The 14,802-nt window shown below is 31.2% G+C and overlaps 2 protein-coding genes across 2 annotated transcripts; both read left to right on the forward strand.

The window, feature by feature from the left end:
- The first annotated feature begins 7,252 nt into the window (after positions 1-7,252).
- LOC106708407 lies at positions 7,253-9,968 on the forward strand. The gene is made up of 2 exons (XM_014499907.2): positions 7,253-7,804; positions 9,392-9,968. The coding sequence occupies exons 1-2, from the start codon at positions 7,291-7,293 to the stop codon at positions 9,643-9,645; spliced, it is 768 nt and encodes a 255-aa protein (XP_014355393.1). The 5' UTR covers positions 7,253-7,290; the 3' UTR covers positions 9,646-9,968.
- Positions 9,969-12,503: 2,535 nt separating this feature from the next.
- LOC106707964 lies at positions 12,504-13,992 on the forward strand. The gene is made up of 2 exons (XM_014499419.2): positions 12,504-13,053; positions 13,712-13,992. The coding sequence occupies exons 1-2, from the start codon at positions 12,504-12,506 to the stop codon at positions 13,990-13,992; spliced, it is 831 nt and encodes a 276-aa protein (XP_014354905.2).
- The last annotated feature ends 810 nt before the right edge of the window (positions 13,993-14,802 follow it).

A 14,802-nucleotide genomic window follows, 5' to 3' on the forward strand; every position in this document is an offset into this window, starting at 1 on the left:
AATAAAATTATATTTTAAATGAACATTTTAATAAAACAAAGATTTGTTCTCTTGAAAAGTTGACAAATAAAATAACAATGTTTACTAATGTACTTTGTTGTTTTTTTTTATGTTGACATTACAACATGTATTGGGTTCAGTGAGTAAAGTATAAAATAACGAGATTATTTACATTGATGATTTGTTCTAAATATTCAGTGCCTCACCATAAAAAAACTAAGACAGTGTTTCAAATACATTTTTTAGCTTAAACATACGTCGACCCTTTTATACCTTGACGAACGCCCGGCGCGGATTTTTGACATATCATGGTTATTGGAACATTATTCTGCATAGGCATGCGAAGTCCGATATTTACGAATAAATATTAAAGCACTTATACCGAAAGCATTGTGGTGATACAGATGGTCAAACATATCACCACGTTGATGACAATAAAATCAATCAGCGGCAGGTAAAGGGTTAAACATGTTTAACAAAAAAAAAAACAGTCGAATTGATAACCTCCTTCTTTATGAAGTCCGCTAAAAACAGTATTTTTTGGGTAATACAGTTAAATTTGTTTCTATGTTGTATCTACGTAACATATTAATTAATTGTACTTAAATGTGCTCAAAATCGAATGTACATGTTAAAGAATACACACTTGAATACTACAACAGTATTCGTCGAATTTCGTCACTTACGTAACAGACGCAAGAGTCGAGCTTTCACAACTTTCATTTTTCACATACTTACATGATGTTCAATTAAATATGACCTGTGTTTTGTTGTGAATAAAATCTATTTTACTTTGAATATAAATAAAATCAAAGTACGAGGAATAAAGTTTTTTAATAAGTTACATAATACTTATGAGTACATTACGATACTTATTTAAACGAATTTGGAATAAGTTATAATCTGTAATATTTGTAAGTTTTAAAATCTTATTAATATTTTAAATGCGAACGTTTATATGGATTGATGGATGGATAGATGTTTCTTAGGTCTAAGGCTCAACGGATATCGATGAAATATCTAGGCTACTAATTAAGCATTTTTTTTAATCTGCGTAGACGGACATAACCCCAGTTATGCATATTGAAATCATGCATACTTTGAAATTGTTGAAATATAATATTTTCTTAAACATTGAGCATAATATTAGTATAAATTCAGTCTAAAATAATTTGAAACATTATCATAATAAAAAAAAGGATAATTCCATGCCAACCATTCATTGCAGTTGCAAAAATAGTAAAAAAAGAAAACAACTAGCGCAATCTATGTCACGCAAGTGTAAACCACTTTCGTTTAAAAGCGACATCTAGTGGTGAGATATTCAACATGACACAACAAAACATTGAATGCTTCAAATAAAACCACCACGAGACGCTAGAGTGTGTTGTTTTTTTTTTCTTTTTGATGCAAATCATTGCTTACGTAAAAAAAGACCGCACATTTTATCATCTCTCTTATAATAGTACCAGTAATCTGGGTTAAAGTTTTATTGTATTAAAATTTAAACCAAATGTATTTCTTTGTATAAATGAACCATACATGTTTTTTTGACATAAAAGTCTTGCTTAACCTACTTAATAAACTTAGAATAACTCGATTTATTTGAAATAAATTTATTACATAAGTCAGCAAAACTTATTTTTAAGTACTTAAAAATAATAGCGTCGTCTGTTGGTCAAAAAAAAAAAAACTGAATTTATATGACCCTAAAAAATCTACTAGTCTTCTAGTTATTTAAAAAAAATAAAAAAGGGAACCAATCTGCAAGCACTTACTTTCGATTAAAATAATCTTTATCAAAATCGGACCACCAGGGGCGGAGATTCGCAGTAACACACATAAAAAAAAAATCAGTCGAATTGATAACCTCCTTCTTTTTGAAGTCGCCTAAAAATACTATTATTAAATTACAAACATAGTTAACTCTCGACTAGTTTAAGGGGAGTTTAATCACTTGTTTATTTTGTGATTCTAAATGCCATCAATATCCATCGTGCTAATAGACATCAAACGGTAAAACATGTCATTTTCTCTAATGATCGAATGGTTTCTAAACAAACTATATGCCACTTTCCTTGGGTGCATTCACTTTCAGTCATCGTATGCCATTAATGACCACCATCGCACGAGACAACAGCAAAAACTTCTCAATGATGCAGCTGATTCAGATTCCAATTACAAATAAATATCTTTTTTTATCAAGTTTATTTTTTCCTTGGAATCAAATAGCGAGTCTACTGTCACTTGTTTTCACTTAACAAATAATAACTAAATATATTCTGAACATGAATGAAAAAGCAAGGATTAAGGATATTGGATATCCATTTTCGGGAAATAAGGGTCTAAAGCCTAAAGCTTAAAGGTACTGCTAATTACACTTCCCAGGAGCAGCTAGTCACTACATAGACGAGATATTTACGCGTATACCACTAGTGGTATACGCGTAAATATCTCGTCTTTTAAAGACAGACCCTTTCCACAGCGACGGGCGTATTGATTTTACTAACCAATTACATAACATTGGGTCACTCATCGAGAGCCCGATATTGAGTCGTCGTGTACGCGTTATTGCTGTGCGTATGGCGATAAAATCAAGGGTATGGATTTAAATAAATTATAAAATAAACAAAAACCCAACATGAAATAAACGAAAATTCAACTGTCAATATTCATAATGATCTTGAAATTTTTAAAGTAAATTCTATTTTATTAGAGAGTTGACAAACTTTCTGCTCACCTCTCTTAATAAACGTCGTGCATATAGAGCGAATCGCCGCCAAACATAATATTTTATTAGTGATGCAACGGAAGTGTCTTAGCGGAACCAGAAACGGAAACAGATGTCAAAAATAAATTTTAGCAGAAACGGAAACGGAAGCGGATGCGGAAACAGAAGTGTAAATAATATGAAAAAAAAACATATTTACAAATATTTTTTCTTTTGGTAAAAACAGTTTATATTCGTTTTTAATTTATTAAGGCATGGGATATCGGTGTCCTTTAGCCTTCAATGTATGTATTTTTACTGTGCTGCAATAAGTTAAAATACGTGTTGATAAACGGAGGCTTTTAAATATTAAAACCATTTTACAAATATATTTCTTTATTAATACATTCACTGCTGACCACTCGGATCCGAGTGGGCAGAGCTATTAGTAGCGGCGCCTCCCCCTCGGATCCGAGCGAGGGGTCCGTTCACTTTGCAGTAGTAGTAAGCCGCCGGCGTTTGAAGCGAAACGAAAAAGAGTATTAATTTCATTCTTACAGTGTTATAGTGATTAGTACCACGCTCGTACGGAGGCAAACATACAAATATCTTGTATCACATTAAGCTAAGTCTGAACTTTGTTATGTATGTATATTTTTCTATATATGTATGTCCTGTATGTGTGTGTGTGTGTGTGTATATGCGTTTTTTTGGGTATGTGTGTGTGTGTGTATACGTGTGTGTGTATGAAATGTTACAAGATCTTGAACCATGTAGATAAAAGATGGTTTTGATTAGTATCCTTACATGTTTTACTCAATATTCTGGAATTTGATGAAAAACTTGACTTTGTCAAAATCTTGTAACATATTAGTACACAGAAATGCAATCGTGGAACAAATATCTACATATTAGTGAACATATGTTCACGTGAATGATTTACATTGCCATCCCTAGCGCTCAAAATGATGATCCCTAGCGATCAAATGCAAAAATTGTGTTTTTTTATTTAAATAATTATAATAACATTATTAATTTATCTATATGTTCAAAAATTCCCAGATACTAAATAAAAATTCACCATAAAAAGTTTTGGCACCCAGCTGTTACCTTTTTTTTTTTGTAAACAGTGAATGTGTTAAGTATCAAATACCCCAAATCACCATTAGAAAAAGATATAATTATTAGGCGTCGGCGGCTCGTGGCACTTGAGTTGCAATCTGCAGGGGCTGGGTTCGAATCCCGCCATGTACCAATGTGTTTTTCGATTTACATATGTACATTTATCCGACGTTCTTACGGTGAAGGAAACATAGTGATGCTGCCTGCACATATCTGAGAAAAAATTCAATGATATGTGTGAAGTCAACCCGCTCTGAGCCTGTGTGGTTGACTATGGCCTAGTCACCCTTAATTTGGGGTAGGCTCCCAGCCCCTCAGTGTATAGTGAGCTGATGATAATAATGATGATGATATATTACATGGTTATCACTTATTCAAAGTACATTTAATAACTTGTAAGTATGAAATAGTCACATTTTGCCAGTTGTCAAATTTTATATGGACAACAACTAGACAGTTAACTCCAGCAAGAGAAGCTGATTGTTTCAAACAGCAGCAGAAAATATTACGCGCTTAAATTCACGAAAAAGTACGTAAACAAACAAATGCGACAAGTGCCGAAAGGCCGCGCACGGACTGCGCGTCTCGCGCCGCGCATTTGTATCTCTCAGCCGTCGTAAAGTTCCGTTTTATCTCCGTTATAAAAGTTGCGGAAACAGAAGCAGAAACGGATGTTGAAAAGCGTGCGGAACTTCCGCAGTTGCGGAAACGGAAACAGACATCCGTTGCATCACTATATTTTATGCACGACTGCCTACAATCTAAAATATCAACAGAAATGCCTTCGGTGAAAAAAAGAAAATTGATAATTTTTATTATGTTTCCATGTTTAAAATAATAGACTCGACAATCTTAACTAAACATATTTGTGTAGAGTAATTTTTAATAATTATAAGATAAAATAATGAATCTTAAAGGCAGCTACACAGTTTTAGCTAAACAGTGGGACTGTTCAGTTATAATTGAAGGTGTGCGAAGTCAAACATTTGACTTAAAATGTTTTTAATGAAATTTAAGATAGTACAAAAAAGTGTATAAAACAATTTTGATTCAATACCCCTGGAATTTGTCTCATCGCTTTCTGCGTCCAAATTGTGACGCGACTCTATTTTAACATCAAGTGTCATTACTAAAAATGACTTAAGTTACATTTCTCTATTGTTTCCCACCAATACTATTATAGACTTACAACGTAATCTGACCCGATGGGCATAAGTCAAACTTAACTATATTGGCTCACTAACGGACTCCTATCAATGACAAAATAATGACACAAAATCCTCATCATACTATGTAGTCCAGTGTTTCCCAAAGTGAGCGATAACGATATCGCCCCCAAGGGGGCGATAAGGGGCCCAAAAAATGGGGGCATTGAAATTAATTAAAGTAATGAAATTGTGGTTTTATTATAAGTTTTAGGGCTGAATAAAAATTAGGGGGCTCTGAAATATAATTGATTTTCAAAGGGGGCGGTGAAAGAAAATAAGTTTGACAATCACTGATGTAGTCAAACAACAATATCTGAGTCAGTGAGAGTGGCGCTGCTGTCGCGGTTAGTCAAAAAACATGTAAAACTATATTTATATAGAAAATAATATAAAAGGATCTTCTGATACTTGTTTGACATTGATAGGAGTGCGCTACTGAGCTAATATAATTAAGTTTAACTTATGACTTATGCCCACCCTGTCTCCTTGCTTAGTCTATAGTTATCATGTCACGTTTTTCTTATGACATTTCCTATACACATGTAGGTTTTACATATTTTTTGACAGAACTAACCGCGATAGTAGCGCCTCTCTCACCGGGCCAGATATACACATTATAGTGACTACAGCGATACTTTTATTGACATATATTATCATCTCTTACATTCTATTTGAGTAAACAGAAGCTCAATATTATTCTATGATATATTATTTAACTTAAAGCTGCACTTAGCGTGGTCACTAAGAGCTTCTCTTCTCTCTGTACTGATCCATATTGACTTACGTAATGTTACTAAGAATCTTTTAACCATCGAGCATACAATAAAAAGCATCTTTCGACACTTTATATAAGATAAATATTTATAATTTTTATATAGTAATTATATATACATAGTCTTCATAATTCTTGTTATTTTAACGTGGTTAAAGACAAAACTTGTAATCTGAATTCAGATAAAATCAAGTGAAACTTTAACACAGTCAATTAATATTTAATCGAATCAGACGTACAAAAGATGTCGTGATTTACAATCGTATTGAAAGTTCACGGATTAAATTTAATGAAAAACAAAAAGAAAATCTAATAATCTATTGAAGAGAACTGCTTGTTAATATTTACATTTTACCAAAAAACCAAAAGCCGAGGAACACCTAAGTAAGTATGGATATGAAGGGAACGAATTCAAATATGACGGCTGATAGATGTCTGAAAGAACGATATACTGTATAGCCCTTTGAAGGGAAAAGGGCTGATTATGGTAAGAGAAAAAAGGATACTAGCTGAGAAATTATTGAATATATATATTTTATAAATGTCTTTTAAATTAAATTTTTATACCACTAACAGTTGTCGTGACTTCGTCCGAGCGGAATTTAAATTTAAAAATCTAATAATAAATATAGCATAAAAGCACTCTGGGCTTATATAATCCAACAGTGAAAGAATTCTTCAAATCAATTCAGTAATTTCGGAGTCTATTCAATGCAAACAAACAAACAAATCTTGATAATAATTAGTATAGATAAGAAATCACTGTCAAAACACCTACACATGTTACTACAGACTGTTTTTTAAGGTTATGAGAAAAAACTATTTTCTTGTGTTCGACTGTGGAAACGACAATTTAGTGTTTAGAACTATGTTTTCGTTGATTTATTGCAAAAGCATTGAACCGTGACAGAATATTGTTTTGCCACTCTAAAATCATTCTTACGTCCTTTTGTTAAAATTGATTATTGAACGGCAACTCTACCATTCTTAAAGTTTGTTTTCATTACTTGATAAATAAAAGTTCTTTTATTAAGAGCCATATTAAATAATCTTTCATGTTATAAAGTTTCCTATTTTTTTCTTTATTTAATTTAAAAATAAAATAAATTAAAACTAGCAACTAATTTTTTACATGTTCCGGATTAAAAACAAAAACACAATTTTTAATAAAAATAAAAAAATAAGAAATTAGTCGGACATTCCCTCTACTCCACTGAGTGCGTACGTTAATAAACCAAAACTTGAGAATAAAAATGTACACTAAAATAAGCCTTAAAACATTACCAGAGAGGATAATTTAGCGTGCACACGTTAAACTTTTTGCAATCAGCCTTCTATGAAAATATAATAGAGCAAGAGTACACAGTACTAATCATCCAACTATGTGAGACATATAAAAGCAGACCGATTCAGTCGCCTTATCAAATTGTAACCGTCTTCGTTTCCATACAGACGTGAGTGACTGGTATAGAAAAAAAATGTATATCACAATATATTTCTGTTCGTTAATCGTTACTTATACATTGGCCTTACCCAATCCTGAAGTGAGAGATGGATTACAAAATAATATAGAACCAGAATCGTCAGCGCGAGTTTTAGGAAAGGATTGTTCCGGAGGTATTTTTAGTCCGACATGTTTGAAAATAGAAGCTATATCAATTCTGGAGAAATTAAGTTCAAAGGAAGAATTGCAACTTCTACCCGGTGTTAGTGTTGTGAAGGAAGAAAAGGAAAATGGGAGCAAAGCTGAGGAGTTTGCCGCGGAATTGGCAAGATCTTTACCATCGAAGCCTGATGAAAGACTGGATAAATATCTCTTGTACAGACTCGGAAATTATCTAGATACACACTCAGTGAAACTAAGGCTTTTAGATGATGGAGCGTCAGAAGATGCTAGGGCCTTAATGGGTGAGGGAAGAGGTAAAGGTGGACTTGGTGGTGGAAAGAAAGGAGGTATGGGTGGACTATTAGCTGCCGCTCTTATGATGAAAGGTGAGTACTCTAGTGCCATTAAATTACATTACATTTAACATGATGAGGCTCATTTATTATTTAAGTTTTCTTATCATAAACTACAGCGTAACTTAAAGTTACAATTTCGAGCTTTTATCAGAACACAAGTGTTAGGTATTTTCTAATGTGCTAGTTATTGTGTAATATTACTTATGTAACGAGAAATTGTTTTGTGCATAAATATATAATAATAAAAACAGTGTGCTACAAAATCGGTTTCATAAATAGGAAAATAATAAAAGATTCGATAAATAAACGTATAAAATACTAAAAACATCAGTTAAATAATTATAGATTGCGTCTAGAAAAACAGTTTTTAAACGAATTTTTAATTTCATAAACAGATTTTGTAATCTTTCAAATTTAATTCAAATATCTCAAAAGTCAATGAATAAACGTCACAATTTCAGTAGCAAAAATACTGAAATTGAACAGTAAATTTGATTATTTAAATCCACACATCACATAATCATGATAATCAATTTACTGGCAGCTAAAAAATATTACAATGTATATCCAAAACGCACTTGAAATTCTTCTTATTTTCTATGACAAAAGAGTGTTAAAATGCTCTCTATATTAAGTTTTAAAGCAAGTTTAAATCTTTGATCTGTATTCACAGACTAGTTGTCGCCCGCGACTCAGTCCACACGGAATAAAAAACTTAATAAGTAGCCTTTGTATTCGAGACTATGTTCTACATTTGTGCGAAATTTCATCAAGATCCATACACTCGCTACGGAAATACATTCAAACAAACATCCATCCATCCATCTAAACATTCGCATTTATAATATTCGTAAGATATTATATGTGACTGTATGTATGTAACAAACGCAATTGGTTTACTCATATTAAATATCTAGATGTTCGTTTGTTTTTAATTTTAATTTTTAATACAGAATTAAAAGACAACTTTCAATAGAAACAAAGAATAACATATTAAAAAGCAATCTAATGCTACCAGCTAATAACAAAGTCGGAATCAGAGCATTAAAATTATAGAGAAAAATGACGAGTAAATTTTACCGTCCCCATGGACTAGTCATCGACTGCTTTACCGCAAAACGACAATTTTCTTTAATAACTTTTACATTAACCGATTTTGCAGCGTTAATGTTAAGATAACTGTAGAGATTAGTTTTTTTGTTATACATTGTATCCGGCCACTTCTTATTTTTTGATTCGAATCGCAGAACAACGAACAACGATTAGGCGAAATCGCCGTCTAATCAACGCATACGTTACTCTAAATCCGAAATCCATTAAATTCTTATATGTACCTAAAAAACCCAAGAAGCCTAACAAGAACTAGAACCAGTCTTTTAAGAAAGCAAGTATGCATTTGCTTTTCTCTAAATCTATTAGTTCCTGACCTGCTATGCATCTCTATCAACCGTCATATTTAAATTCACTGTCTTCTTACGCATATCCTCTCTCACAAATTCCATCCATGCTTTCTTCGTTCTTCCTCTACCTTTGTAGCTATCCACATTCAATCTCATTACTGTCACTTAATCTCTACTTTATTATTTAAAAATCTTTAAACAAATCTTATCTTTCCAGGTACCCTCATGTCAATTGGTCTCGGAGGCCTCGCTATGTTGGCGGGAAAGGCTTTAATGACAGCTCTAATGTCACTTCTCTTGTCCGCAATCATTGGTTTGAAGTCATTGACCAGCGGTGGCAAGTCGACCACATATGAAATTGTGTCCAAGCCAGTTTATAGTCATTCACATTCTCACTCCACCGCACACGAAGATGTCGGAGGTTACGGTCATTCTGGATATGGAAGGAATTTAAAAGTAAGAAGACGTTAACGGCATAGAGTCGACAATATTGCAAGATTCAAACTTTATGGCAGCTCGTGATTCTCTCGAGCGCACCGTGCACATGTCTGGGCAAGTGGGTACGACCAGGTGGGCCCACTCGAGTGGAGAAAAATTTAAATTACATGACATTTGTATATGAACATAATTGTTGTCTCTTTGTTTTCAAAGAGAATAAGAGAGATGGCAATATTGTCCTAATTATACATGTTAAGATAAAGGAGACTCGCCTTAAAATCGTGTTCAGTGCGACTCGTGCGAAATTACAAGCCGTTGTAAAGCTTGGATAGCACAAAACGAACAACAAAGGAATGGAGACGATTAAAACTGTGAATTATTTATTTTATTTATTCCTAGTATTATCGACTTGTATTACGAATTTATTTTAATTTAAATATTTATTTTTTATTATCTAATGGGTACAAATACGAACAGTTGTTGCATTTTAAAGTAGAGTAAGTACAAAAAATATTTTTGTAAAAAATATATTTATAAATAACCTTTAAGTGTTGACACTATTTATAATTTATTAATGTATATTATTGTATTTTATTATTTATTTTTGAAATATAAAATATTTGTGTTTTTGTTCCTATTTATTATCTGTTATGTATTAATTTGTAGAAATTTCGGATTTCGTTTGTATTTTGTATGTTTAATAGAATAGTTTAATATGTTATTTATTTATTTTATAATCAAATTCTATTTATTGTATTTTATAGTATTTAAATGTGTACATATATATTAACTTTATGTTTTAAATCAATGTATTGAATTTTATTTATATGTGTACGGATAGTTTATGTTGATATAACTATTTATTTATATTTATGTATAAAACCAAATTGTGTATTGTTATTTTTTTATTTATTTTTAAGTAAAATATGTGATATTCTTTTATTTATTTTTTATGTTTTGTTTGCACCAAATATAAAATATTTAAAAAACTGTGTAAAGTCATTTGAGATCCCTTACCTTTACTAATAATGTCTGTTTTTTTTTTAAACTGTGTAAGAAAAGTGCGTTTCAGAAAAAATTCTAAAGTCTACTACTTGGCTAGTGCTAGTAATAGGTGCTAGTGCTAGTAGTAGGAATCGGCTTTGTGAGTCACTGTAACTACTGATTACTGAAAAAGTAAAGTAATAGCAAGTTATAGCAAGCAAATGGCTAGAAACAAAGAAATACTTGAACTGAACTTGAATAATATATCCGAATAGAAACTCAATAAAAAGTTATGCACCAACTAATTTTAGTTTGAGGTTTTGTAACACAAACAAAATGTTAAGTGATATACATTTTCTAGGATCTGTACCTAAGTGGCTAAGCTAACCCAAAATCATTTTCAAAGATCATTTATTTTGGTTGCTTCCCGTTGGACCGATCATCTTACCGTTCAATCGATCCAATGGGATTTTTTTCTATTGATTCGATTTATTCTATGGAGTCGATCATCACAATTAGAAAAAATACTAAGGTCCTTCGATCGGTAGGATCCCCACCCTTTATTTTAAATGCGATTTGTATAATTAAAATTAAAAAGTAAAAGTTTAGGTACTTTTTCTTTTAACTGACCTCGAGAAACGCAGTGTCATTTTCCTTTTTCATAATTCTTATTTCTTTTGTCACGATCGGAGAAAGTTAAATAATTTCAACCATTATCAAATCAAAAGATAAAGATTTTTATTTCTACTTTGTCGGATTATTTCATTCCATTACAGTATTATTTCTTTCCATTTAAATTATAGTATGAAACGTCTAGTTTACGTGTTCGAGACTTTGTCAGCTTGGAATTCAGTTGTGAGCTATAGCAGACAGTAAGACCTGTTCTTAGTATAATCCGTGTAACTATTTAGGTGTAACCTGCTAACAAGCATCCATTCATCCATCGAAACTTTCAAAGTTATAATTTAATAAGATAGTAAAAACATGAATAATAATAAAATGTGAATATAAAATAGCCTAGAAGTAAGCTAGGCTAATCAAATTTAGCTTATTTAGCGCCATCTGTCGATGATACCTAACTATATACATTATTATAAATACAAATAACATCGGTCATCCTATATGAGATGTTTTTATTCATTAGTACTGTTTCAAGTTTTGATAGTACTTTTTTTAAAGGTCGGCAATACATCTACAGTTCCTCTGGTGTTACCTCTGGTCTTTGATAACGTCTAAAGGCGACGGTGATAACTTAAAATGTGTTATTTGGAACTAAACACAATGGCGTGTCTAATTTATAAAAAGGTTTATTTTTGTAAACAAACAAAAAAGCGTTAACTCCAAACTTACAGAATTATAATTAAACTCCTTCTAGTCATGGCGATAAAGCACAAAATTATAGTCATTTTATAATTTCTTTAAATAAATAAGAAATATAAATACTCGTACCTTTTTTTGTACAGTTTTTTTGTCTATCTAACTATATATAATTAATAAATATACATGCTATTTTATATTTGTTAGAGCAATAACTTGCTAAAGCAAACTATAAATTATTGTTATCATTGAATAACAATTGATCAGATTATTTAACATTCAAATAATCGATTCGTTAATCAAAAATGTTACAATAATTAGACACTTAGTAACACTTTCATCAAACTATTACAAGTGAAAATCTACTTTTTTACTGTCAACATTCAACCAATTTATTTGCTACAATTCCAGCGGCATTTCGTTAACAACGACATTGCTCTTTTTAACAATCTCATTCTATTCTTGTTCGATTTTTCCACTCAGATTGGTATAAAATGAACTAGCTTTGCTCAAAATGTATCAGTCAAGTTCGAACATCGATAGAAATGTATCAAAACTGATAAATAACAGTGTAGTGAAAAAGTGTCAAAATGTTTAAAAGTTTACTAACAACAACAGCCTTTGTGCTATGTGCATACCGTATTAATTGTTCAATACATGGATCTACATCTAATGAAATACAAATAGATAAAACTAACACTAGTGAAAGATCTGGAAGATCACTGAATAAAGAATGTAATAACAGTCTTAACGCAAAATGTATAAAGATTCATGTACTATCATTCTTGGAAAATTTAAGTTCAAAAGATGAGTTGACACTTCTGCCTGGATTGAGTATTGTGAAGGAGAACTACACTTCGAATACAAGTCCTGAAGAAATGGCTGCAGAATTATCCCGTCAGTTCCCTGGGAAACCAGAGGAGAAGTTGAATAGATTTCTTATTTACCGTTTGCAAGATTACTTGGATGGTCACTCTTTAAGGTACAAGTTATTGGATCCGAAGACATCGCAGGAGGCCTTGGAAATGGCTAACGGCGACGGGGAATCAGTGGGAAGGAAAGGAGGTGGAGGAGGTTTAGGAGGTGGCGGCAAAGGAGGTGGCGGTGGCGCTTTGCTCGCTGCTGCATTGATGATGAAAGGTGGGTATAATGTTTGGAAATATTTGTCAAAATGTAATACGCTACGCCACTGGTCTATATTATACGCTAGTTTTACCGCACACTAGAGTTATAGCGGTGTGATAAATTTAATCAAGGACATGCTATTTTGATTTAAGAATAGAATTAAGGTTAGATGTTCTAAAATAGAATTTAAGTTACTTCAAGTTACTAAAGCAATATATCTTTGTAAAAAGATACTTACCTAATTATGTATGTTATTTTTTTGAAAATTTGGTGACGACGTTATGATTAAATTTGAGTACATACTAATTATTAACTACAGTATGTTTTACTTTTGTAACTACAAATAGTTTATATTAAGCATAAAGTATGTGCAGAAGCTCTTTTATATTAAAGCAGCGTAGTTCTTATTTACATCAATACTGTAGTAATGTAAAGTAAACGAGTCTTTTTTTTTGTAATCAACAAAATTTAGTGTTATCTAAAACTCATCTCGATACCGATATGGTGATACGCCTGTTAAAAAAAAATCGGCAATTCATTGAATTTTAACTATTACAAAATTTTACTTAATTACTGAGAAAAAATAGCCTTATAACCGAAATGTATGAAAATTGAAATATCTCTACATAATTAAGTTATTTTATATAGTTATATAGTTTTTTCTTGTTATCAGGTGCTTTAGGCGCAGCAGCATTGGGTGCACTGGCGTTGTTAGCTGGGAAGGCGCTTATGACAGCATTAATGTCATTACTTTTATCAGCATTAGTGGGATTGAAAGGTGGTGGTGGTCACAAGTCTACCACTTATGAGATCATCACCAAACCAGAAGTATCCCACCACCATTCACATAGCCATGAAGAACACCATGAGCACGAACATGGACATCATGGTGGTTACAGACGAGCTTATGACGCTGATTACAATAGTTACATGCCTTATGATAATGTAAGTTAAGTACCAAAATGATTAAGTCGGAGTATAAACTCTGAACTGTTTTAATATGTTGATGAATAATTCTTGATGCTATTTGAAAAAATTAATAATTCGTTAAAATACTTGTTAACATATAAAAATATTCTAAAGTGCATTTTTACTAATGATATGTTACTTTGATTTTTATAATAGCGTAGTATTAAGTTATTTATTTAATTTATAGTATTTATTATTATTTATTATCTATTATTAATGATAATTAAAATTATTATAATAGCTTAAAGGTACATATTTATACTTCATTTGTAAATATATTCCCAATTTGTACCAAAAATCATTGCTTAAATCTTAATTTATTTACTTATCTTCTTTAGATTGCTTTTTATGACATTTTATTTTATTTTATTTAATAAACTGTTATAATTTATTTGCACGTTTCGCCCACCGTATCCACGATTTATTTTACTTTTTTTATTTACGTATATTTTTATTCTCGTATTGCAGTATGTATAACTGTGATATTTCTGTATTCTCTTTTTGTCTAAACTTTTTATTTTATTAAATAAAATATGTATACTAAACACAAAGCTTATACCAAATGTATAATATATAGAAATATGTATGAATATGTTTGAAAAAATAAACGCATATACAAATAATGTATTGATTATTATTTCTAAACCTAATAGAGAATAGAACGCTGTTCTTTAAAAAAAATCTTAAAAACGTTTTGTATAACTACCTATTTGAGACTAGTAGTAAAAGAAAAATAAATAACTGTGTTATTTTTATTTGTTGTTTTTTATCACTAAAACCTTTTGTAACTTATTA

This window comes from Papilio machaon, chromosome 24, assembly GCF_912999745.1.
Source record: "Papilio machaon chromosome 24, ilPapMach1.1, whole genome shotgun sequence".
Taxonomy (NCBI): Eukaryota; Metazoa; Arthropoda; class Insecta; order Lepidoptera; family Papilionidae; genus Papilio; species Papilio machaon.

Coding starts and splice junctions, on each gene's coding strand:
- LOC106707964 (XM_014499419.2), top strand. CDS start 12,504: ATGTTTAAAAGTTTACTAACAACAACAGCCTTTGTGCTATGTGCATAC. Junction 13,054..13,711: donor TGCTGCATTGATGATGAAAG/GTGGGTATAATG, acceptor TCTTGTTATCAG/GTGCTTTAGGCGCAGCAGCA.
- LOC106708407 (XM_014499907.2), top strand. CDS start 7,291: ATGTATATCACAATATATTTCTGTTCGTTAATCGTTACTTATACATTG. Junction 7,805..9,391: donor TGCCGCTCTTATGATGAAAG/GTGAGTACTCTA, acceptor TTATCTTTCCAG/GTACCCTCATGTCAATTGGT.